This window comes from Haliotis cracherodii, unplaced genomic scaffold (assembly GCF_022045235.1).
Source record: "Haliotis cracherodii isolate W230 unplaced genomic scaffold, xgHalCrac1.p SCAF_33, whole genome shotgun sequence".
NCBI lineage: Eukaryota > Metazoa > Mollusca > Gastropoda > Lepetellida > Haliotidae > Haliotis > Haliotis cracherodii.
The window spans coordinates 2,363,366-2,390,849 of NW_027266290.1; the positions used below are offsets into that span (position 1 = coordinate 2,363,366).

General features: G+C 41.8%; 1 protein-coding gene across 1 annotated transcript in view; it reads left to right on the forward strand.

The window, feature by feature from the left end:
- Positions 1-27,484, forward strand: part of LOC139477366 (GATOR complex protein Iml1-like) — a 68,684-nt gene that overhangs the window by 7,727 nt on the left and 33,473 nt on the right. Inside the window, exons 8-24 of the mRNA XM_071259921.1 lie at positions 983-1,123; positions 2,380-2,449; positions 3,483-3,555; positions 3,825-4,012; positions 4,821-4,955; positions 6,142-6,203; positions 6,736-6,809; positions 8,120-8,198; positions 9,348-9,387; positions 10,357-10,468; positions 11,881-12,116; positions 13,293-13,508; positions 14,145-14,248; positions 15,180-15,262; positions 16,253-16,353; positions 17,294-17,389; positions 18,765-18,875. Coding sequence (XP_071116022.1) covers positions 983-1,123; positions 2,380-2,449; positions 3,483-3,555; positions 3,825-4,012; positions 4,821-4,955; positions 6,142-6,203; positions 6,736-6,809; positions 8,120-8,198; positions 9,348-9,387; positions 10,357-10,468; positions 11,881-12,116; positions 13,293-13,508; positions 14,145-14,248; positions 15,180-15,262; positions 16,253-16,353; positions 17,294-17,389; positions 18,765-18,875 — 1,921 coding nt within the window. The remainder of the gene's footprint in view (positions 1-982; positions 1,124-2,379; positions 2,450-3,482; positions 3,556-3,824; positions 4,013-4,820; positions 4,956-6,141; positions 6,204-6,735; positions 6,810-8,119; positions 8,199-9,347; positions 9,388-10,356; positions 10,469-11,880; positions 12,117-13,292; positions 13,509-14,144; positions 14,249-15,179; positions 15,263-16,252; positions 16,354-17,293; positions 17,390-18,764; positions 18,876-27,484) is intronic.

Here is a 27,484-nt window from a genome sequence, read left to right on the forward strand (position 1 = left end):
ACCAACCATCTCTCATACCAACCACCTCCCATACCAACAAACTCCCATACCAACCATCTCTCATACCAACCACCTTCCATACCAACCACCTCCCATATCAACCACCTCCCATAACAACCACCTCCCATACCAACAAACTCCCATACCAACCATCTCTCATACCAACCACCTTCCATACCAACCACCTCCCATATCAACCACCTCCCATAACAACCACCTCCCATACCAACAAACTCCCATACCAACCATCTCTCATACCAACCACCTTCCATACCAACCACCTCCCATATCAACCACCTCCCATAACAACCACCTCCCATACCAACAAACTCCCATACCAACCATCTCTCATACCAACCACCTTCCATACCAACAAACTCCCATATCAACCACCTCCCATAACAACCACCTCCCATACCAACAAACTCCCATATCAACCACCTCCCATAACAACCACCTCCCATGCCAACAAACTCCCATACCAACCATCTCTCATACCAACCACCTTCCATACCAACCACCTCCCATAACAAACACCTTCCATACCAACCACCTAACGTACCAACAAACTCCCATACCAACCACCTCCCATAACAAACACCTCCCATACCAACCACCTCCCATATCAACCACCTCCCATAACAACCACCTCCCATGCCAACAAACTCCCATACCAACCATCTCTCATACCAACCACCTTCCATACCAACCACCTCCCATAACAAACACCTTCCATACCAACCACCTAACGTACCAACAAACTCCCATACCAACCACCTCCCATAACAAACACCTCCCATACCAACCACCCCCCATACCAACCACTCTATCCCACCCACCATACCACCCTCACCTACTGGATTGGCCTTTTGACTGATGACCCTATAGGATTTGTGATTTGTTTACTGATTTTCATATCTTCCTACTTGTGTTTTATGAAAGCTTTTCATGACTCGTGTATGTGAGTATTCCCTGTCTGCAGATTGTCTTCAGATCATCTACAGCCGTGGTACAGATCTTCATACAGATGAGCACAGAGATGTGGGACTTCGACATCAATGGTGATCTGTACTTCGAGAAAGCAGTCAACGGCTTCCTCACTGATCTCTTTGCTAAGTGGAAGGTAAGTTCATGTCATGAATAATATGTAAGATCATTTGGGTTTTATCCAGGAGACATTATTGGGGATCTCTACTTTGAGAAGGTTGTCAACGGCTTCTGCACTGATCTCTTTGCGAATTTGAAGGTAAGTTCATGTCATGTATAATATGTAAGATCATTTGGGTATAATTCTGGAGACACATGGCAATAAGATGTTCTGTGATGTTTTTGATGGACATTCTGTTTTACGTCATCACCTTGTTGGATAAGAAATAGTCAGTGTGCTAGGTTTGGAATAAATCTGAACATCTGATCAACTATGAGGATTCGGGGGCAAATACCCAAACAAATTAAATAAAGCAAAGATCAGGTATACTTAATACTTGGAAAGGGGGGCACGGGTGGGCCAGTCGTCTAAGGCGCTGCGATTTGATGTGCAGAGTTGCATCCCTTGGGCACTGTCAGAAACCTATGATTGTGGGTTCGATTCCCAGTTCGCCCCAATTAAGTTTCTAGGTTTGTCAGCACCATACGCGTGCTCGTGGGTTTCACCGAAGTGGTAAACGTCTGAGACCTGCATCACCCACATTAAGCTGACACGCCGTAACATAAATGGAATACTCTTTAGAGTGGCGTTAAACTCACTCACTCACTCACTAATACTTGTAAACTGGCATATTGTGTGTTACGCCAAAGACGTGGGTTGTTGCTGATGCTGATCCAGACGTTGTCACGGTGATGAAGCTGCAGCCAGTGATTATTCGGCCCCAAATCTGCATCAAGTGTCAGTAAAAATCCTGAATTAAGAATTGCGACTTTCCAAAGTGATGTGTCTACATACAGTGTATAGTTGTAACTAATGGGATGGCTTGATAGAGGTGTTTTGTACACATAAATAACAGAGCCAATACAGAAGAAGAGGCTTTCATGTTTAGTTTGACATCACTTCATGAACTGAAGTGTTAATATACCGTGAAGTGTAACCTCTGAATTGTAACAAAAAAGAACTTATAAAAACCCCAATTTTGAACAAAACAACATTTGTTTGGGACACTTAGTTCCTAGATACCTGCTTTCACTATAGCTGACTGTTACATACCGTATTCACTTGCATGTGTTTCACTCTTTGTTTGAATGATTATTTACCCTTGACATGCGCCATGTATACAGACCATTGTGGTTAAGCTGAACTTAGTTTACATGTGAGGATCTTTGAAGTAATGCTTCATGTCTATGTTGAGATATTTTAGGAAGGCCTTTTCTTTTATTTCCTTCCAGGAGCAAAACTGTTGCCATGATGTTACTATTGTACTCTTCTCAAGGACATTCTATGGAGCCCGGTCCCTTGGTGAGTTACCCGTTACCTTGGTGTTTCACCCGTCTGTTGGCGATTCGTCTCGTCCCTAAGTGAGTAACCCGAGTTACCCCATCACTTGGTGAGTTACCTTGTCCCTTGGTGTTTTCCCCCCCCATCCCTTGATGAGTTACCTGGTCCCTTGGTGAGTTACTCCGTCCCTTGGTGTCTCTCCCCCCCCAACCTGTCCCTTGGTGAGTTACCAGGTCCCTTGGTGTTTCCCCTGTCCCTTGGTGAGTTACCCAGTTCCTTGGTGAGTTACCCAGTCCCTTGGTGAGTTACCCGGTCCCTTGGTAAGTTACCTGGTCCCTTTGTGAGTTACCCAATCCCTTGGTGTTTTTCCCCTGTCCCTTGGTGAGTTACCCAGTTCCTTGGTGAGTCCCCCTGTCACTTGGTGAGTTACCTGTTACCTGGTCCCTTGGTGAGTTACCCCCTCCCTTGATGAGTTACCCGGTCCCTTGGTGTTTTTCCCCTGTCCCTTGGTGAGTTACCCAGTTCCTTGGTGAGTTATCCAGTTCCTTGGTGAGTTACCTGGTCCCTTGGTGAGTTACCCAGTTCCTTGGTGAGTTACCCAGTTCCTTGGTGAGTTACCCGGTCCCTTGGTGTTTTTCCCCTGTCCCTTGGTGAGTTACCCAGTTCCTTGGTGAGTTATCCAGTTCCTTGGTGAGTTACCTGGTCCCTTGGTGAGTTACCCAGTTCCTTGGTGAGTTACCCAGTTCCTTGGTGAGTTACCCGGTCCCTTGGTGAGTTACCCAGTTCCTTGGTGAGTTACTTGCTCCCTTGGTGAGTTACCCGGTTCCTTGGCGAGTTCACAGTATCAATCATTAAATTGTCTGGTCAAGACTTGATTATTTACAGACCGCTGTCGTGTAGCTGGAATACTGCCGAACGCAGCATCAAACCAAAAACAAACATGTTGAAACCATGATGCAAACCCATGTAGAAATGTCCAGGTCAGTGGCCTAGTGTTAATGTCAGTCCCTATGTGTTTTACTACCAGTGCATGTGTTTTCACTGTATGACTCAGATGACTTCCCCACGGAGGTGCAAGAGTGTCTTCAGGTCGACTGCCAAGGCCGGATCTATGAAGACTTCTACAGGTAATATTTGTCACACACTCTCTGTAGTTGATATAGATAGTAAAACTTTGTTAAATCTTACATTTAACAACTACAAAGAATAAATGCATAGGTTTGTTTTGCTAAGAGATGTGTACTCTGACTGCACTCTGACGTGATAAATTCAAAACACTTTCAGGATAATATCATTATTTGCTCCTTCTTTTTCAAGTTTTATGGGATTTAAGAATTTGCACGGCCGTCAAGCCTTGTGGTGCTGCAGAATGCTTGATGACTGGCTTGTGTTGTAGGGTTGTGATCCAGAATGAACGCTATGAAGAGTGGACCAACACCTTGAAGCTGCTGCGCAAGTATTTCAACCGGTATCAGATGCGGGTGCTGCACTACCATAAGCAGCGGGGTTTTCGGATGCCGCCTGCCTGGAACTCGAAGGCAGCTCAGGGCAACTTCCTGGAAACTCTCAACATGTCCCTGAACTGTGAGTTTGGCTGTACTGTTGCAGAGTGAACATGTAGAGCTCTTACATCATGGGGTTACTATTCCCAGCTACAAAGTGGAAGGGCTATGTAGGAATAGGTGCTGTCTGTCTGTCTGTCTGCCTCTCCGTCCGTCCATCACATTTCATTTCCGGAGCAGAACTAAAATAACATGAGCGATATCCTAACCAAACTTGGCACATAGATAGGTCTAGTGGTGAACTGGTGCCTTTTGATAATTTGGGATTTTTTAAAAAATTATTTGGACATTATGTGACAACTAGACCACATGCAATTACTAGACAGTATGTGATGACTAGACTGTATGTGATGACTAGACTGTATGTGATAACGAGACTGTATGTGATGACTAGACAGTATGTGATGACTAGACTGTATGTGATAACTAGACAGTATGTGATAACTAGACAATATGTGATAACTAGACTATGTGATAACTAGACTGTATGTGATAACTAGACAGTATGTGATAACTAGACAGTATGTGATAACTAGACAGTATATGATACCTAGACAAAATCAGGCTGCAACACAGGAGATGAGTGTCAGTCGATGTTTGACCACAGTTGAACAATGTAACCTTGAAAGTCAAAGCTTGTTCATTCATAATGGGACCCGTGAAGATCCGGGGTAGAATCACTGGATTGTCTGGTTCTGACTTGATTATTTACAGACCGCCGTCATATAGCTGGAATATTGCTGAGTGTGACGTTAAACAACAAACAAACAAACAAACAAACAAACAAACATTCCTAATGGCATGTCCTGCTTGATGTCCTTTTCTTCCAGTGTTTGAGAACTACTACCTTGACCGTAACTTTGACAGGACGGGGAAAGTGTCCGTGGTCATAACGCCAGGGCCAGGGGTGTTTGAGGTGGACCGGGAGCTGACCAACATAACCAAACAGAGGACTATTGACTGTGGTGAGTATAGGCAGGGTCCCAGTACAGGTGTGCGAACTCTGACTGCACAGAGACCGCCTCCATGGTCTAGTGGTAGAGTGTCCGCCCGGAGAGCGGAAGGTCCGAGGTTCGATCCCCGGCCACGTCATACCAAAAGACGTTAAAAGATGGTACTTGTTGTTACCCTGCCTGGCGCTCGGCATTAAGGGGCTAAAACAAGGACTGGTCGGCTCGGAGTCAGTATACTCTGTCTGAGTGGGGTATTCATGTTAAACTGCGGCATGGTATCTCAGTGAGCTAGCACTATAAATCGGCATCAGTCCGGACTATTACAAGCAGCCACACAAACACACACATGTACATGCACGTCGCTATATAAGTGCAATAATCTTGGACTCCACGTTAAACCCCATTTCACCTCACCTCACCTCTGACTGCACAGTCTAAATGAAGGATGCGGGGGTTCCAGAGCCAATCAGATGTCAGCTTTCTGAAACGACTTCATTTCTTTGTCACCTCTTTTGGAAATTTCAATCTTAGCACAAAAAATGCCAAAGAACACAAGTATACCCTCTGTAGTGGATTCTTTTGGATCTATATGTCATGGTGCTCAGAAACAACAGGAGGTATTAAATATCTACAACAATACAATAATCCAGCTTTAATTATTTGCATTCAGAAACCCCCAAACTTGTTCATTGTTGAGGTACAGAAATCAGATATGCTTGTTTGAATGCATCACTCACTCAGTTGGCTGATTAGGACGTTTCACCCTGAACCGACCTCCAGAGTAATGGACCTGATTTTATTGACCATAGCTTGTACAGTGCATGTCACAAATCAGGCAAAGTTAAACAACAATTGTCGCAGGAAGTAGGTGGGCATGTTACCAAGTAGAGCTGGACTCCTGAGAGCTTCAAGCCAGCCCCACACTGTTACACATGTTACCTAGGTTTCTCCTGAGGCAAGTGACTTTGAGATATGCCTCTGTCCACCAAGCAGTGAATGGGTACCTGTTAGGATGAGATGGTAATGTGAATTCTAACCTTCTAATGCCTCACAGGCAGCTTGGGTTGTATACTCCCCAGGGAGTTGAGAATTACTTTTCAGAGCATGCTGTGATGATGATGATGATGATGATTGTTGTTGTTGTTGTTGTTGTTATTATGATGATGATGTTTGGCCAGCATGTCTGTCTGTGCTTCAGGTGTGGGCAGTGACTTGGTCTGTATGGGAGAACAACCACTGCACGCCGCTCCACTCTTCAAGGTCAGGGAATTCTCTGTGTGGCACATATCTGTCACTACAGTTAGCATGCTGCTTCATGATTCAGTAGTACTGGTGAAATAGACCCGTGAAGATCCGGGGTAGAATAGGTCTTCAGCCCCCCCTGCTTGCTGTAAGAGGCGACTAACGGGATTGGGTGGTGAGGCTCGCTGACTTGGTTGATGCATGTCACGTATCTTAACTGCGTAGATCGATGCTCATTATGTCAATCACTGGATTTTGTGGTCCAGACTTTTGATTATTTACAGACTGTCGTCATATAGCTGGAATATTGCTGAGTGCAACAAACAAACAAACACACAAAACTGGTGAAGTATGTTTGGGTTTTTTACATTTAAGGGTTATTTCTTTAACCCTTACGGAAGTGAAAAGAACAGTTTCCAGTTTCCCAAAAGATAGCCTGTCTATGACAAATTCAACCTTCTGGCCTGAAATTTGGTGCCAGTAACAAAAACTCTCTCTTAAAGAACATAGTTTCCCTCACTTGACTGTTGTTTTTTGTCGTCTGCTTCAGTTCCACAGCAAGAATGCCAAGAACTGCCTGGAGGTGGGCGACGACTACAACATCCCTCACTGGATGAACCACAGGTATCTCCATCACTCTCTGTACAGCAAAACCCTGTTAATCTGGACACTGCCAATTAGACCTTCACACCTAAATCATTAGCTGTATCTTTTTCAAGAGCACAATCAGATTGGGATGAAACAGACCAAATTTGTTTTCCTTTTTTGACAATTCCTTCTTTATATCCTGTGATGACTCATTCATCTTTGGGTGATCATATTGATATTATCAGGAACTTCATTTCAGAAAAATGAGATATTTTTACCAATTCTTTTATTTACATGCAAACCTATGGAATATGTGTTGCAAAGTCTGGCACTTCTGGAGCAAAACATGGTAGACGTTTACAAGGATGTAAAAACGATATGTGTGATCCTGGACAGACCGTTCTCTCAGAAATGCATGCTGGTGTTTCAAGAGCTGCCAAAATGATATGTTAATTCATTCCTAGCTTGGCCCAACTTCTCTAGGCAAGGGAGTTAACTGACCACAAAAGTCCAGTTCACCCTTGCCGAACTAAGCTGGAATTATGGAGTTATATTTTGGCTGGACTAACGAGTTTGTGCACAATCAGATAAAAAAAATCATTTCATGTTTTTGATGCAAATGATATAAGATGTGAAATCTGATTATTCAATAGAGGGGACATTGAATGGACAGAACTTTACTAATAGCCATATGTGGCACTACATTTCCCAGTAATTCCAGCATTGTTTGGCAAGGGTGCAAACTGGACATTTACAGTCCATTAACTCCCTTGCCTCGGGAAGATGGGCTTGGCAATAGAAAGGACAGGGAGATTCCCTGAAAAAGTAGTGGACAGAACTTTACTAATAGCCATATGTGGCACTACATTTCCCAGTAATTCCAGCATTGTTTGGCAAGGGTGCAAACTGGACTTATACAGTCCATTAAATCCCTTGCCTCGGGAAGATGGGCTTGGCAATAGAAAGGACAGGGAGATTCCCTGAAAAAGTAGTGCAGTGTTTTCAGAAAAAGTTGTGCAGTGTTTTCAGAAAAATTAGTGCAGGGTTTTCAGAAAAAGTAGTGCAGAGTTTACAGAAAAAGTAGTGCAGGTTTTCCATATTAACAGAGTATCCACTCACAGGGCTTCACGTTACTGACAAGATATCTCTCTGGGAAAATAGTTACATCTAGTGGATCGAATGGGTAGTCTTCAGTCGTCAATAATCATTTCCATTTGTCATTTGCGAAAGTGCCATTCCCAGCTTTACAGAGAGTCATTATGAATCTTATTTCATGTCTAGATCTAGAGATGTACTTTGTGGCTCATGTGAAAACTATCTTAGATTGCTGTTGCCACTTGTTTCAGTTTCTACACATCCAAGAACCAAATCCAGACTCATTTCAACTCCTCGTTTGTGCCGCGGATCAAACCCCCTCCAGAAGTGGTGAGTGAGCCCTATGTTTGTGCCGCGGATCAAACCCCCTCCAGAAGTGGTGAGTGAGTCCTATGTTTGTGCCACGGATCAAACCCCCTCCAGAAGTGGTGAGTGAGCCCTATGTTTGTGCCGCGGATCAAACCCCCTCCGGAAGTGGTGAGTGAGCCCTATGTTTGTGCCACGGATCAAACCCCCTCCGGATGTGGTGAGTGTTACTTGCTGGCATTAAGGGGCTCAAACAAGGACTAGTCAGCTCGGAGTCAGTAGGCTGTGTCTGAGTAGGGTATTCATGTTAAACTGACTTCAATATATTTTGCATTTATGAAGGTATAAAATTAAAAATGTGTGTGCAAACTCTGTTATCAATTTAGCAGATTTAGGTAAATTGTGTACACCTTTTTTATGTATATAACTCGATAAATGCAAATACATATGGAAGTCAATTCTTTTAAATAAATATGTTACTGAAATAAGTTCACAGACTGCATATTTAATGATTACATTCACAAAACTGTGACATCATTCACATCGTTCAGCGCAATAATTCAACACCAGCCACACCCATTCTATTATCAACCAATCAGGAAACAGAAGTTAGTGAGTGGGCATGGCCTAATCTTTTTTCGTTTTTTGGAAACATTAACACAGAATATATTGCTGGGTTAGCAATTCAAATGCCACAGAATTTATTTATTCATGATTACCTTCATGTATTTTTTATCTCAGAAGCTGTTTTTCCAAATCTGATGATGACATGAATGTTTTTACCATTCTATATTGTAATGAGAATAAGGAGATTTTTCTGTACCAAATTGGGGACTTATCCTATCTCACACGCTACATGCCTACCCGTCCATCCTCGCATCACAATTCCTCTAGCCTATTAAGCTCCAGAAAGAGAATGAGCTGGCAGGGGAAACCATGTGTTCAGCACTTGTGGGTTAACCGGCAAAAAAAGCATGCATGACCCAGATTGCTGGGAGGTGACCATGGTGATACTGGGTGTATTCGGGTGAATTGTTTTGCAAGAAGCTGGAAACCTTTGTTTAGGCACGTTTCCACTTAGGAACGAAAGAAGAAAGAGAAATGCATACTATGAGATAGGATAAATATCATAAGTATACAATTTATTGTAAAATTTACTTTTTTGTTTTTCAGCTTGAATTCCTGGCCAAGGAACCAGAAAATAATGAAATAGGTAAGCAGCACAATTATTCTAAAATCTTTTTCTCTCATTTCTTCTAATTAGTTGTAAATATACTTGCGAGTTTAAAGAGTGATGTAGAATTAGGTAGGGTATTAAGCTGATGAGAACAGTTAGTCACAATATAGCAGGACCGCCTCACCTCACAATATAGCAGCCATATACAACAGGTCCCCTTCTGGTAATAGAAGTCCAAATGGGTAGTGTGCATCAGTTGGTTGGAATGCCGCTTTGAACAGTATTTTAGGTAAATCATAGTTAGCATCATGTGGAGTGAGTGAGTGAGTTGGGTTTAACGCCACTTTTAACAGTATTCCAGTTATATCACGTTGTGTCAGCTTAATGTTGGAGGAAAGCCCGAAGTGATGCAGATCTCCGACATTTACCACTTCTGTGAAACCCACGAGCATGGGTATGGTGCTGACAAACCTAGAAACATAATCGGGGCGAACTGGGATTCGAACCCACAATCACAGGTTTCTGGCGTGCCTAAGGGACGCAACTCTGCACAGCGAATCGCGGCGCCTTAGACGACTAGGCCACCCATGCCCCGTCTTAGACGTCTATGTTCTGTAATGGAGCCAGTGAGTGTGAAAGGTTGAACGCTGCTTTTACAATATTTTAGTTCACAGTATTCACAGTATGTCAGATTGATGTTAGAGGTTTACCTCTTTGGTGAAACCCACTAGCATGAGTATTTGCTGACAAACTAAGAAACAGAATGACCAATCTGGTTTAAAACCTACACTCATTGTTTCCTGGCATGGCAAAGGGACACAACTCTGCACCGAGAATTGTAGTGCATTGGGCTTCTTGGCCACCTGGGCCCATTAGAGGTAGTTTAGGCCCACAATTTATACTTCACTTTCCTCTCTTTGATATTTCCACAACATAGCTACAACATTTCTGAATAAAAATCAGCACAGACACGTTTCATGGTTGACCTCTTTTTTTTGCATCCAGCACTGGTGAACACTTCCAATGATGCGGACGATGACAAGTTCCCCTTTGTTGATTATGATGAGTATGATGCTCAGGTGTTCAAACTTCCGTCCAGGACAGCACCCAGAGCCGTGTAAGTGTTCGAAGGGGAAAGGTCTCATTTGGGGATTGAGGACTCAGCATAGCTGATTTCAAACTGGTCAGTGACCAGGAGCCATTTGTAATATTTGTAAATTGATTGAATTTCACCATTGGTAACAAAGATACTCAGACTTTTGACATTGACTTACTGGTGAGAGATTATCCCTAATTAGTGTTTGAAGTTAAACCTGAAAGTCAAAAGGTTATCATCTTTGTCGAAGTTGTTGCCTGTCGTTGTCATCAGCACAAATCAGTTTGTCTATGCGTTTCGTAATTACAGGAACGGTAGTTTTGTGAAAATACATAGATATCTCAAGCATACACCCACTGAAGCCGTTCTTAGTCCATTGCATGGTCAAGTTCGCACCAACAGAGGTGAAACAGAAGTTAAATTATTCTCTCTGAACATAGAGAGCTTCAAAAGGGAGGCAACCTTGCCTATATCTAGCCTCTAAAAATAATACCACACTACTGTTACAACCTTAATGTAAGAAACTGAAGAGGTCCCTAGATTTAAATACTCTAGCAGCAAACCTAAATGCCAGCAACCACTTTCCAACATTGCATGTTCCTTTCCCTCCCTGTGAAGATCAGCGTTAGACTTGGTTTTCAGCAGCCAGTGGTTGTCACAAGAGGCGAATGGAATCAGGTGGTCAGGCTCACTGACTTGGTTAATGCATGTCATCGTATCCCAGTTGCGTAAATGTGATGGACCTACGAGTTTGTTTTTCATTCGCAGTAGTAATGTTGAATTGCGTAAATCGATGCTCATGATGTTAATCACTGGATTGTCTCGTCCTGACTGAATAATTTACAGACTGCTATCATGTAGCTGGAATATTGCTGAGTGAGGTGTTAAAGAACTGACTAACAAACAAGCATGTCAAAGCTCCAGATAAGCTTTTGGTGTTGTGGGTATTTTACCCATGCATTTTAAAATCATTGGGTATCAGTAATTCTATCTGGGTATTCAAATTTCAGTTACCCACTAGTTTTTACACATGTGGGTATTTAAGTTAAATATTTAAAAACACTATTCATCTAGTCCCTGCAAACTGGTGTCGTGTGGGTTCGAGAGCTTTATAGGACTCAAAAATACCATGATACTTCCACAAGAAAGTGTGATGGCAAATGATCATGATGTAACTGTCATCGTGGAGTTTGGCAAGGTTGACGGAATGCCCGTTTATAATTTCAAAATAAGTTTCTGATTTGCTAATCGAATATGCAGGGTTACCTCACAATATTTTGATGATACGCACAAGTTTTATTTTTGTAGCGTATCTGTAATGTTCGTTGCGTATTTGATACGCTTGGATTATATTTTACTGTGTATTTCTGCATTTCTGATGCATTTTTCACGCAGATACGCAGCTTATCTGGAGCTCTGCATGTTCCTTTCAGCTCTGGCCGCAGTTCGAGTTTCTACGGTACCCACGTCCGCAGACGCAACTGCAAGTCTACCACTGATGCCGGCCAGGGCATGCCGGGATCCCGGATCAGGCACATCTCCGATGACTTCATGGAACACTGTGCAGACAAAGTGGTGAAGAAGTCGTCCTCCTCGGCCATGGGGATTCCATCTAGGTCTCTCATGGGAGAAGATCTCTCGCAGTCAGCTGGATGTTATCCCATCTTTGGTGAGCTTGTTTGTCAACGTGTATGTTATTGTGAATTATTCCCCATTCCTCAGTACTCAGTGACTCTACCCCTTCCTCTCCCCACAGGCTGCCTCTGTAGTCTAGTGTTGGTGTGTCCGCCCGGAGAGCAGATCCACGTCCGTGTCATAATGAAAGTTGTTAAAAGATGGTACTTTTTGTTACCCTGCCTGGCGCTCGGCATTAAGTGTCTAAAACAAGGACTGGTCGGCTCGGAGTCAGTATACTGTGTCTGAGGGGGTATTCATGTTTTACTGCGGCATGGTATCTCAGTGAGCTAGCACTATAAATCGGCATCAGTCCGGACTAGTACAAGCAGCCACACAAACACACACACGTACACGTCGCTGTATAAGAGCAATAATCTTTGACGCGACGTTAAACCCCATTTCACCTCACCTCGCCTCTGACTGCACAGTCTAAATGAAGGATGTGGGGGTTCCTTAACCAATCAGATGTCAGCTTTCTGAAACGACTTCATTTCTTTGTCACCTCTTTTGGAAATTTCAATCTTAGCACAAAAAATGCCAAAGAACACAAGTATACCCTCTGAAGTTGGTGTTGGTGTGTCCGCCCGGAGAGCAGATCCACGTCCGTGTCATACTGAAAGTTGTTAAAAGATGGTACTTTTTGTTACCCTGCCTGGCGCTCGGCATTAAGAGTCTAAAACAAGGACTGGTCGGCTCGGAGTCAGTATACTGTGTCTGAGTGGGGTTTTCATGTTAAAACTGGTCAAGGTATCTCAGTGGGCTGGCACTATAAAATTAGCATTAGTCCGGACTAGTACAAGCAGCCACACACTCACAAACACATGTGCATGCACTTCGCAATGTTGAACCCCATTTCACCTCACCTCCCCTTTCCTCTGGCTTGCACCAACTCTAGATTAGCCTGTATCTCTAGCTCATTAAATAATCCCTGTGAAGATTCCGAGTTAGAACTGGTTGTAAGACTAAATTGACGAGATGATCAGGCCTGGTGACTTGGTTGATCACTTGTCGTCAAACCCCGATGGCATGGATCGTTGTCCAGATTTAATTATCTCCAGGCCTCTGTCATATAGCTTGTTTTAAACAGAGTGCAGCATTAAACAACAAACATACCAGTGTGGTGTGGAAAATCCTGTATTGATCAAATTCATCTGCTTGTTATCTTCAGAAAAGACCCTGAGTCGCGAGTCTATCAACTCCTCCGAGAGCGAGGAGTTCCTGTACACTCGTCCTGTGGTTGGCAGTGCGGGATCCCCGGTCGGCTTCTCACATCGGCTGCAGAACTTTCGACCCCAGAGGGCCCTCATCAACCCCTTTGCACCATCCCGGATGCGCTTCAAGATGACATCAAACCGCAGGCGTTGGGTCCATGCTTTCCCTACAGGTGCACTAGTGCAAAAATTGTTCTCATCTATGTCTTATGTTAACTATTTATTATGTTAAACGCATGCCCTATGTGTTTGCTCAAATTTGACTTCTGACACAATTGGTTTTCTCACCCATTTACTTATGACAGATGTTCAAGACTTCATACCTGATATGGGGGGCCCAGTCGTCTAAGGTGCTGTGATTCTCTGTGCAGAGTTATGTCCCTTGGGCACACCAGAAATCTATGATTGAGGGTTTGAATCCCGGTTCGCCCTGATTATGTTTCTAGGTTTGTCAGCACCATACCCGTGCTCATGGGTTTCACCGAAGTGGTAAACGTCTGAGACCTGCATCACTTCGGGCTTTCCTCCCAATTTAAGCTGACACGCCATGATATGGCTTGAATACTGTTATACCCCTAGGTTGTTTTCCTGACATATAATTGGATGACATTAAACAAGGTCTCCGAGTCTGAATTACAGGAGGATGAAATTGTTTTTATTTTGTCCTTAAGTGTTTGAAATTTGGAAAACTGAAATTGTCTGCGTTTTTTTTTCGTAATAAGAAAGAAAAACTGACAATATAATCATGCTCTGTAATCATATGTTTTTTCTGGAAAATTTTGTTGTCATGCTGCTACTCCATTGTGTAGACCCCCAGGGTGCAGCGGTGCAGACACATCACTACCTAGGGTCGGGGCACTCGGACGACACAGATGACCTCTCTGTGCAGCAGCCAACCCGAGAGGTTATACAGGTCAGTAGGTCAGCAGAGGTCAAGATTTCTGGTGGGCATGGGTGGCCCAGTTGTCTAAGGCACCGCGATTCGCTGTGCATAGTTGCGTCCCTTGGGCACACCAGAAACCTATGATCGTAGGTTCAAATCCCAGTTCGCCCCGATTATGATTCTAGGTTGGTCAGATCCATACCCGTGCTCGTGGGTTTCACCGAAGTGGTAATCATCTGAGACCTGCATTACTTTGGGCTTTCCTTCCACATCAAGCTGACACGCTGTCATATAACTGAAATACTGTTAAAAGCGGCTTTAAACCCAACTCACTCACTCACTTTATTGGACCTGCTATCAGTGAAATACAAGTCACCTTAGTTATTACCATGAGCATTAGAAATTGGCACTAGTCCTATAGTCGTTGCCCAACTGCCCAATAGTTAAGGTTTCATAAGGACTAATAGAAATTTATCTTTTTGCCAAGGTTTTGCTATATGTAATTATGAGGATGACTGAACTGAAACAGTTTGTATCAACATACATGCGACCGAATATCAGCCTCTGTGCAAGTCTAGATAAAGCGGCGTTAAACCCAACTCAATCACTCAAGATTTCTGTGGGTATTATGCTTTTTATGTTGTTGGATGGATTCTACTTAGGCAAGAGTAAAAGGTCATAATTCATTGAGGTCAAAGGTCAGGTGATGATGCTGAGTGAAAATGCTAAAGAGTTTGTCACAAATTGTGGTTACCATTTCTCAAACTATTTTGTGTTTATCACCCAAATTGGTATATTCATCATTTAGGGATAGGGTCAAAGGTCAAGGTAACTGTATTATTGTGAAAAAAAAGATTGTGTCTTCGGTTTCTGAGGCATGTTTTTCCCTCCCAAGCCTCACGAAACTTGTCCTTCCACATCTGTAGAGTGTCAAAGGTCAAGGTCACATGACTGTTTCTAGGGTGCCCAGATGGCGGTTGAGTCTCGCAAACGAAGATCGGTGTCTCGACAGGAGAGTCTGGACGATGTGGGGGAAGATCACAGGTAGGAACATGTTTCCACTTCTTCACGTTTCATTTAAGGTATTTCCATTAACACTACAGAGTTGCGCCCCTTAGTATTACCAATATCTGATGGCCATAGGTTCAAAACCCACACTGACCTTGTGCTGTAGGGGTGGTGGGGTAGCCTAGTGGTTAAAGTGTTTCGATTCCCGACATGGGTACAATGTGTTAAGCCCGTTTCTGGTGTCCCCCGCCGTGATATTGCTGGAATATTGCTAAAAGTGGCGTAGAAACATACTCACTCACTGTAAGCTGTTATTTTGTTGACTGTCACCTTGGGTTGTCTTGCAACTTCAAACTGATTTGGGGAACAACATAAAAACGATCCTCTTCAAATTCACTTATTCATTCTTTATTGGGGCGGTCGGGTAGCCTAGTGGTTAAAGCGTTTGCTTGTCACGCTGAAGACCCGGGTTCGATTCCCGACATGAGTTCAATGTGTGAAGCCCATTTCTGGTGTCCCCCACCATGATATTGCTGGAATGTTGCAAAAAGCGGCATATAACCAAACTCACTCACTCACTCACTATTCATTCATTCTTCATTAAAATAAATAGAATTGACCAAATTGAGCTTTATCTGTTAAAAGTGCTTTCTTTTGTACATTAATACATGCACCAGTTTAATTACCTTGACATCAACTTCACCTGGTCACATGCATGTGAAGATCCGGGGTAGAATACTTCCGGGGTAGAATAGGTCTTCAGCAACCCATGCTTGCCTTAAAAGGTGACTATGCTTGTCGTAAGAGGCGACTTACGGGATCGGGTGGTCAGGCTCACTGACTTGGTTGATGCATGTCATCATATCCCAATTGCCTAGATTGATGCTCATGATGTCAATCACTGGATTGTCTGGTCCAGACTTGATTATTACAGACCGCCATCATATAGCTGGAATATTGCTGAGTGTGGCGTTAAACAACAAATAAACAAATTTGAACACTGTTTTCTGTTGTGTCAACTCACAGCCTGGACGGTCTAGCAGAGCTGAGCAATGTGTCTCCCAGTCACTCCACACTCACCATGTCCACCCTCCATCACGTCCTGTCCTCAGCCTCCGCGGAGTTTGGTACGTTAGTTGCATGTTGCAGGTCATGGGTTTGTATTCCTGAATTGCCACAGTGATGTTACTTGATCTGTTAGCATGGTACCCATGCTTTCACTACGTCTTGTGACATTTTGGTCTCGCCATCAAACTGATGTGCCATGATGTTACTAAAATACTTTTTGAAGCAGAGTTAAACCCAGCTCACTCACTCACTCACTGTTGTCATACCAAAAGACGTTAAAAGATGGTGCTTCTTGTTACCCTGCCTGGCATTGAGGATTTGAGCCAGGGACTGGTCGGCTTGGATATAGGATACTATGTCTAAGTTAGGTATCAATGTTTCACTGCAGCGTGGTATCTCAGTGGGCTAGCACTATAAAACTGGTATTAGCTTGTACCAGTACAACACAAACACACACACAAACACACACACACATATACACACAGACAAGCATGCACACACACGCACATATGTGCACACACATACAGACACGCACATATGTGCACACACATACAAGCAGACACACAGAGACATGCATGCACATTACACAGACATAGACACTTACGCACATAAACACACACTCACCACAGACAAGCATGCACACACACACACATACACATACACACAGACAAGCATACACACACACACACGCACATATGTGCACACACATACAAGCAGACACACAGAGACACACATGCATGCACATTTACACATACATAGACATGTACGCACATAAACACACACTCACCACAGACACACACACACAGGCACACACACATATACACACACGCATACACAGACAGACACACACACATACCACAGACACACACACACACCACAGACACACACACACTCAGAGAGACAAACACACACAGAGACACACACACACACAAACAAAGAAATAAATCCATGTCAACTCTTCTAAATGCCCATTTAAAATATATTTGTTTGTGGGTCAAGGTCGTTGTGGGTCAAGAGGTCAGATGACGTCACAAGATGGCTTCTGGCTCTGGGGTCCAACAGGAGAGCAACCTTGGAGCCCAGACATGACAACAGGTAGATACAACCTTCCACACAACAACTTTTGTAACAACATGACACTGAAATGGCTAGCCGATACAGATCGAGTTTCAGGCAGTGTTTCTTTTATTCATGTACTCTTCAGGGGATGTTCTGTTTTCTTGTCTTGTTTTGTTTCAAACCTGCATGTAGTTGCATGCTTGTTTATGTTGTGTGTTTTATATCAGGAACTAAAATGCTATGCTTAACCAATCATCTTATCAGCTAATCATCACATTCATTTATTATTATGTGTTGATGATTGTGTTGATAAAATTCTATTAAATGCATGTTCCCTACTTATACATATCTCAGTTATATTTCATGTTGAAATAATTTAAATGTCACTGTACGTCCACTTGTGTTTCCATATAATAGTTAGTTTTCCTTTAATAGTATTTACGATTTACATCAGTGAAAATTGTGTATTGTCTGCCATTAGCATGAATGAACCTTTTTTGAAAACTTTTGTTTGAAAACTTTTGAATTTTTTTTAATCTCTATGTTTCCATTTGTTATCCTGTAGTGTATGTTTTTTATCCTTTTTATGATATAACGTTCCACCTGTGAAGTTACTTTTCACCCCATGGGTATTCCAGATATTCTGTGACCACAGCAACCAATGCTCGTCGTACGAAGGGACTATGAGGATTAGGTGGTCAGGCTTGGTTGCGATCTTATAGCTGGAATATTGCTGAGTGGGCATTAAACAAACAAAAAGTTATTTTTGTTCGTCTGGTGTAGTTTCTTGACTGTCTGCATGCATGACAATGTGCATGATTTTGTTCCCTTGTCCATTTCATGCATTTTTCGTACCCCATGTTCATGCGAACGTCTTCATGAAAACCTGTTCCAAGGTACGAAGAGTTTAACAGTTATTATTTTCCAAGAAGTAGTCTTTGATGTTGATGACAAATCCTACTCAACTGTGACTCACTGTAAGATGGTAGAGTAAACGTGATGACAGACTTTGTTTTCAGGAATATCCAGTAACCATGGCAATATTGATTAATCCGCTAAAGTAACTATTTCTGTGGTATTATGTGTTAGATATTTGGTTTTAAGTCTGTCTACTGTTGTAAAAAACATTTTTTTGTGTATGTTTATTAATTAATCCTGAGAGACATTTATGTAAATTTTAAAGTCAATGGTTGATTTGTTTTTGAAACAACTGATATGATAATATATCCTTTTCTAGTTTGACTTAAATTTAAAATGATTTATCTTACAAAAAAAAGGTCTAGTGGTAATAACATCTTTTTCAGTTTATGTCAGTTTGGTATAAGCCATGTTCAGTCATTCCTGACCTTGACCTGTGACTGATATAGTAACCTTGACCTGTGTAACCTTGTTACATGTGACTTGCTTTCAGGGTGGGACTGGCGACCTTTGACACAGGTGGAGCGAGATCGAGCTGACTCTCAGCTCATCAAGCCCATTCTAACCTCTGACCCCAGCAGTCAGACTTTCTGTGCAGGAATAAGTACGACCTTCACCCTCACTGTTGCCTCCGCCATTTTGGTCATCTAGTGTAGTACACATGGGCTTGCTTTACGATTGTGCGTGGAGAGTGTTGGCTGTAAATGTCCATCTGGATACATGGCTTGTATATGCAGCATCTTTAGATGATTGAGTTGTCTCCCTTCTCTGTTAACTATTCTAGCTTCTTCCCAGCGTGTGACACCTTTGTTACACTCTCGGTAACATCGCTGCCACCAGTGTGGGTGCGGCCATTACAAGAATCTTGAAATTTGCCCTCTAACCCCAAATGTAGTCACAATCATACTTTTGTTTACATGTTTGGGAATGCCATCGTAGTTCATTTTGAAAACGTTTACGACTGACCATGTTTTCCAGATGAATTTACTTTGTTGTTTGTATAATCAGATTGGTTCGAGATTGCAGACTAACTAAAAATCAACCAACTCCTCTTTAACATTCTCACTTTATCAATTACATGATAGTTTTAATGAAATAGAAATTAAAATTGACAAACAAAGAAAGTAATTTAACAGGGGTAAGTGTATTTGGCGTCACGACAGTCGTCACTTGTATATACATAACGGTCAATCGGCTGCGAATTCAACTCCAAGCATGGTTGTGGTCATCTTTCACTGTGGGGAGTTTTTACTGGTGGCAGCGATAGTATAGAGAGCTCCGCGAACAGGCTATCGCTGCGAGGAGCTTGTTAACTATGTTGAATCTTAGACATTGATGATGGCGTAGTGTCTGTTAAACATAACACATCAGGGTAAAATAGAATTGATGACAAATTATTATATCTATGAAATTATTGTATTTCTTTTTGTAATGTTAATGAATATAAAACAATCCAATCAATATTTGTTGAATTTGGTAAATTTCAAATTTGGATCATTTAAATGTGATGGAAATTTTGAAGTTATGAAAGATAGTTCTTTGGAATATATTATGTAAGTTTCTTTCACCAAAAGGTGCTGTTCATATGATAAATATTGGCCATGCAAGGAACGAACATTTACAGCTCTTTGTAAAATATTTCCTCATGACTTCTCCTGTCCCACAAAAATAATTTCTCTACTTTTATAACACATCTTCAAATAATCATTACCGATTTGCATTGTAACCTTCTGGGGTTTTTTCATGAAATTAAACAACAAGACCATCTGACAAATAGAAGAGCATTGTGGTTGAATAATTCACTTCAATGACATAAGGTGCATTCAAAAATATGAAATTCAAAAGATGAATGAATGAAAATTATCACAATCAATTTTGAACCTTCAACTCCAGTGATATTTTTGATGATTCTGCACAGGGGTACCAAGGAGGAAATATTTCATTTAATATTTTTGGTGTTTTGTACTGGCTTTTATACTCTGAATTGAGTTAATTTAGTAATATTGTTGTACCATGCTTGCTTTGGAGGTTGTGTCACCTTTATTTTTCTCAACAGATATTTATTAGTGAATGTTGTATCAGGAAGTGTGTAATTTAATACCAGGACATTTACGCCCTGAAAATAGTTAAATTTTTGGAATGGTTCACGACTGAGCTTCTGGTGGAGACGGTAACAGTGCCTTTGTCAGTAATACCAATATTTTATCATTTTGGAATTTTTACCAGCATGATTGGTTTGTGGTTTGTGTTGAGAGAAGTTTTGGTATATACACTGAACAAAAAAAACGTAAGGATTTTGACAAATTGGGGGATATTTTTCTGTAGTGAAGACTAATCACACAATTTCATAAAAATATCCCCCAAAATACTCATGATCCCTAACTATATGTTTTCAGTATAATGAGTGTATGCCTTGTAACAGTAACTACTCTTCAGACTAACAGCATCTGCATGTTTGGAACTAATATGTTGTAGCCGCCACACAACATGATGTCTAATCGGCTTTGTACACAGCTTTCATGCACACGGCAACATGTATCGTCTACTAACTTGGTGTAGATTATCATCTGAAGGATTGGAAGGTTAGAATAGGTTTTTAGAATAGATTACTGTGTTCACTTCTGTATGTATTTAGAATCTAGATCAGTGATTTGAATTCTCTGAAAGATACAGCTGACTTTCAGCTTCACTGGACTGTATTAATATGTCTTGGCAGAGTGTTAGATTACTGGGTCAAGTATGTATATCGGTATATATGGGAGGACTATTGGGATATCTAGATATCGTATGGAGATCTCTGGGTGCTGTATGGAGATCTCTGGTTACTGTATGGAGATCTCTGGTTACTGTATGGCAATATCTGGGTACTGTATGGAGAGATCTCTGGTTACAGTATGGCGATATCTGGGTACTGTATGGAGATCTCTGGTTACTGTATGGAGAGATCTCTGGTTACAGTATGGCGATATCTGGGTACTGTATGGAGATATCTGGGTACTGTATGGCGATATCTGGGTACTGTATAGAGATCTCTGGGTACTGTATGGCGATATCTGGTTACTGTATGGAGATATCTGGGTACTGTATGGCGATATCTGGGTACTGTATGGAGATATCTGGGTACTGTATGGAGAGATCTGGTTACTGTATGGAGATATCTGGGTACTGTATGGAGAGATCTGGGTACTGTATGGAGATGTCTGGGTACTGTATGGAGATGTCTGGGTACTGTATGGATATCTCTGGGTACTGCATGGAGATCTCTGGTTACTGTATGGAGATCTCCGGGTACTGTATGGAGATCTCTCGGTACTGTATGGAGATATCTGGGTACTGTATGGAGAGATCTGGGTACTGTATGGAGAAATCTGTGTACAATATTGAGATATCTGGGTACTGTATGGCGATATCTGGGTACTGTATGGCGATATCTGGGTACTGTATGGAGATCTCTGGATACTGTATTCAGCAATAAGGACTTTAGATATACTTCATAGACAGAATATTCTTGTTTAAGACGACTAAATAGGTATCAGACTGGTCCACAGTTTCCTATGTCTGCCTAAAGAGGCAGTTTATTCTGTTAAAGGAGGTCTGAGTAGGTCCTGGGTCACAGTGCTTGCTGTAAGAGACAGCTTAATTGGTGTTAGATATATATATTCCCAGTTCCTACGACCATTATAGGAGACTGTTAAATAGGGCTCTGAATAAGTCCCCAGTTCCTATGGTCGATAGGTTAAAGGTCTAAAGGCTGACTACTGGTAATGGGTGCCCCACTAATCTAGGACGCTGCACACTGCATGAATCCATCTCAATGCCACAAATCTAAGATCGTGGATTCGAATCCTGGTTCACCCTGAACCTGTTTCCAGGATGTCAACTCAGTAGTGGCAGTGCTCATGGGTTTCACCAACATGGTCAACATCAAAGACCTGCATCATTTATCAGGGCTCGATTTTAGCTATATAAAACGTGCACCAGTGTAACCTATTACTGAAAAATGCAACCTAATATTTGCGCTACTTAAGTGCAAGTAAACAATTCAAATTTGTGTGTGACTTACTCTTACTTTTCCAGACAACATCTTTGAAAGATCTTTGAAAACACCCACCCCCACACACACACACTCTCTCTCTCTCTCTTTTTCTCTCTCTCGCTCTCTAGTGACCTAACTACATCATTTGTTCCGTGAAGATCCTGGGTAGAATAGGTCTTCAGCAACCCATGCTTGCCATAAAAGGCGACTATGCTTGTCGTAAGAGGCGACCAACGGGATCGGGTGGTCAGGCCTGCTGTCTTGGTTTATGCCTGTCATCGATCCCAATTGCATGTATCGATGTTCATGATGTCAATCACTGGATTGTATGGTCCAGACTTGATTATCTACAAACCGCCGTCATATAGCTGGAATATTGCTGAGTGCGGCGTTAAACAACAACAAAAAAACAGTGCTAGTATTACAAAAAACGAACAAAGTCTCTATGACAGTTGCCATTGATGACAATGCCATATAAATACTGTGACAGTAAGTACTATCGGTATTAATTTTATCGGGTTTTGTCTGGTGCCACCAGGTTTTCTTGTGTACATGCACCTGGTGCAGGTTAAGTAAAGTTCCTGAAATCAAGGGGTGGTCGGGTAGCCTAGTGGTTAAAGCATTTGCTCGTCACGCCGAAGACCCAGGTTCGATTCCCGACATGGGTACAATGTGTTCAGCCCATTTCTGGGGTCCCCCATTGTGATATTGCAGGAATATACCATACTCACTCACTCATTAAATCGAGTCCTGCTTAGGCCATTCCTCCTACATCAAGCTGGTATGCCGTGATACAACAGAAACACTGTCCAAACTCTCACACTCATTCACTTTTTCACTTTGGCTGACAAAGCAATATATGAATCAATATCTAAGGTAGTATCAGGTATGGGGGAACGGCCTCAGGGTCTTCTGGATAAGGTCTGGGGCCTGAAAATGCCTCCATAATGCCTCCACGTGATCCCCAAATAAGGTAGACATGCTCACACTATCATCCCTCAGGATAAGGTCTGGGGCCTGAAAATGCCACCATAATGCCTCCATATGATCCCCAAATAAGGTAGACATGCTCACACTATCATCCCTCTGGATAAGGTCTGGGGCCTGAAAATGCCACCATAATGCCTCCATATGATCCCCAAATAAGGTAGACATGCTCACACTATCATCCCTCGGTTTGTGTAGTCCAAGCATCTTTTTTCAGGCTGCCGTGATACAACTAGCCTTGCTTACTCGGTCATTGAGTCAGCTGTTAGTATCCTAGTGCTCCAGAGCTTCGCTGGATGTAGGGCTGTCGGCTTGCCGCTGCATCATCTCCTGTAATCTCTACAGCTACTAATATCTCTCTGCTTTCCTCTCTTTCAGACCGCTTACATTGTCATCTTGACTTGACCAGTTATAGACTGGCACAGTTTATTTACTCGCCAGGTTTATTGTTCTAGTAAAACAAGGTTGATATGACCTTGTTATTGTATGGCTACTCGGGCAATATTGACTGTTTACTGTTCTATGATGACTTGTAGTACTACCTGGGAAGATCCGGTAAGAATAGGTCTTCAGCAACCTATGCTTGCCATAAGAGGCGACTATGCTTGTCGTAAGACGCGACTAACGGAATTGGATGGTCAGGCTCGCAGACTTGGTTGGTGCATGTCATTCTATCCCAATTGTTTGGATTGGTGCTCATGATGTCAATCACTGGATTGTGTTGTTCAGACTTGATTATTTACAGACTGCCATCATATAGCTGGAATATTGCTGAGTGCAGCATTAAACATCGAACTTACATGTACTAGTAGTACAAGGTTGATATGATCTTATTGTATGGCTAGTCATGCAGTATTGACTGTTTACTCTTCTACGATGACTAGTAGTACAAGGTTCATGTCATCTTGTAGGGGCACAGGTGGCCCAGTCGTCTAAGGCGCCGTGATTTGCTGTGCAGAGTTGCGTCCCTTGGACACGCCAGAAACCTATGATTGTGGGTTCGAATCCCGGTTCACCCCGATTATGTTTGTCAGCACCATACCCATGCTCGTGGGTTTCACCGAAGTGGTAAACGTCTAAGACCTGCATCACTTCAGGCTTTCCTCCTAATTTAAGCTGACACGCCATGATATGACTGGAATACTGTTCAAAGTGGCGTTAAACCCAACTCGCTCACTCTTGTTGTTGTATCTGCCACTGGTATCACACGAAGGCTATAGTGCACGACTGACAGATTTAATTGTACTATTGCTAGTTCTGAAAGATAGACATACGACTGTTGTGGCCTTCCAGTCAGGAATGATTTTAGACTTATGCTTTAGTAGTCCATAATATAATTTTGATCAACACAACAACTCCATTTAAATTGAAAAGGAGCCCCAGTGAGATGGGCGATTCAGAACCTGTGGAAATATAGACTTGCTTCATTTAGGGCTATAGCATTACAGTAAGGGTTGGAGGGAAGGAAAATAACATGGTTCAGGGACTGTGAGACAGACTAAAATGAGTTACAGAGCTCCAGATAAACTTTTGGTGTTGTGGGTATTTTACCCATGCATCTTAAAATCATTGGGTATCAGTAATTCTATTTGGGTATTCAAATTTCTCTTACCCACTAGTTTTTACGCATGTGGGTATTTAAGTTAAATATTTAAAAACACTATTCATCTAGTCCCTGCAAACTGGTGTCGTGTGGGTTCGAGAGCTTTATAGGACGATACTACGATACTTCCACAAGAAAGTGTAATGGCAAATGATCATGATGTAACTGTCATCATGGAGTTTGGCAAGGTTGACAGAATGCCCGTCTATAATTTCAAAATAAGTTGCTGATTTGCTAATCGAATACGCAGGGTTACTTCACAATATTTTGAGGATACGCACAAGTTTTATTTTTGTAGCGTATCTATAATGTTGGTTGCGTATTTGATACGCTTGGATTTTATTTTACTGCGTATTTCTGCATTTCTGATGCATATTTTACGCAGATACGCAGCTTATCTGGAGCTCTGAGTTAGGCTTAGAGGGTACACCATCTTACAATGTGCTGTATATGATACGTATTGTATCATGAATATGTATCATAATGCAGAAAGAATGACACAAGCTGATGATAAGGTTTAGTTTAAACAATAATTTTGACAATGGTTGTGGTCTTTGAACACAATTTACATGGGAATATTAACTAAAATAGCATTAGAAATAGCAGGTTACCATGGAAACAATCACTTTCGCCATTTTGTAGTATAGCGAGTTGATTGGGAAGATGAGTGTTTCCATAGAAACCTCTTAGTTAGTGATACAGGAATAGCCTGTGACAAGCCAAATGGAATCTTTTGAATTGTCATTATGTCTTGCATGGAATGTTTTATTAACGTTACCATGGCTACATTAACCACCCTAACAGTCTCCTTTAGCCAAGGTTTAGTTTAACCATCGTGTAGATGTTGTAGTATAGTTGTGAGAGGTGCAGATGCATGGAACCAGTCAAGCCCTAGAATTAGTCAGCATGAAAACTGTACTATTCCATAGTGAACAAGCCTGACCTTACTGTTGCCATGGTTACCATTACCATAGCAACAAGGCTATGTTTCAGTCTAGTTAGTGATTTACTCTATATTTCCATGAATGTTTATATTGTAATTATTATTTTATCACACAATGGGAAGTGTCATCGATGCTGTAAACCGATCGATAAATTTGGTATCATGATCCGATAATATGCAAATGAGGTTACCTGGCAGGAACTACTTTAAGCTCTATTCATCAATGTAATAATGTCTTCTTAGCCAATACAATTATAAGGTTTCCCAATATGGTTTTTTTTTCTGTAGACAGACATGGCTGTAAACCCTTTGGCACTCTTTGATAAATAGGGCGGTTCACTCAAACACTGTATTCATACGCGGTTTCTATTGTTACTTCAGTGGAAATTTGTGTTAAACATTGATTACTTTTAAGAATGATATTATATGATAAAGAGATTATAACCAATGTTTGTTTCCATCTCATAAATATCATACATTAGGAATACACAATATGTATTATCAAGTTTAGAAATTTATCTTTTTTAAGACTTGTCCAGAGGACTAGTGTTAACATTATTTCAAATGTCCTCAGAGTTTGTAGCTAGTCGGGTAGCCTACTGGTTAAAGTGTTCGCTCGTCATGCCGAAGACCCGGGTTCGATTCCCGACATGGGTACAATGTGTGAAGCCCATTTCTGGTGTCCCCCCACTGTGATATTGCAGAAATATTGCAAAAAGTAGCTTGAAATATAAAACTCACTCACTTGTAGCTAGTCCTATTTGAATGAGACAAAAATATATACTATTGCTACATTTGCAGTTTTATTCAGACCAATTTGTAGCACAATTGAAGCGTTGAGAACTGGTTACTGGTCAATGGGGACTACCATCAGGATTATTACTTGTCCACACAATTTATCAGTGGCAGGCAATTGGACCAGTAGAAGTTTGAAGGCTCTCAGAAGTTTTGCATCGATAAAAATATGATATTTATTACATGGAATCCCACTCGGCAAATAATATCTACTTATTCCCTATTTTGTTGGAGGTTTTGGAATCAGTGCATGCTATTACTTCTCTACTTTTGTATTCTGTTTGTGTTACTGGAAATACGAATATTTAATTTTGTTGAGTTGGCCGTCCCAGAACTGGTTAGAAACACCTCACTTTGGAGGTGATGGTAATTATTATATCTAAGAATTGCTCTTGAAAAGGCTTATGAGTTAATGTATGATTGTCGACTTCTGGATTAACTCAAATATTTATGATTTTTGGAAAAGAATAAAGAAATATATCGATAATAATGGAAACAATTAAATGTTACCATGGTCACAACTCACACAAACACAACTAACATAATACAAATCCCAGTACTTGAGTAAAGGCTTGTTTGTCAACAGATGTATGCAGAGCAATAACATGTCATATCTATAGCTGGATTAAATCGGCAGAAATCAATGTGTTCTAAGAAACAGGAAGGGTTAATTTACTGCGGGCAATCAAGGTCATTGACTTCAGACAATGTAGGACAGGGCCCCATTCCATGAAGCGATCGTAGCGCTACAACTGTCGTTAGTCTATGTTAAAGGGGGGCACGGGTGGCCCAGTCGATTCGCTGTGCAGTGTTGCGTCCCTTGGGCACGCTAGAAACCTATGATTGTAG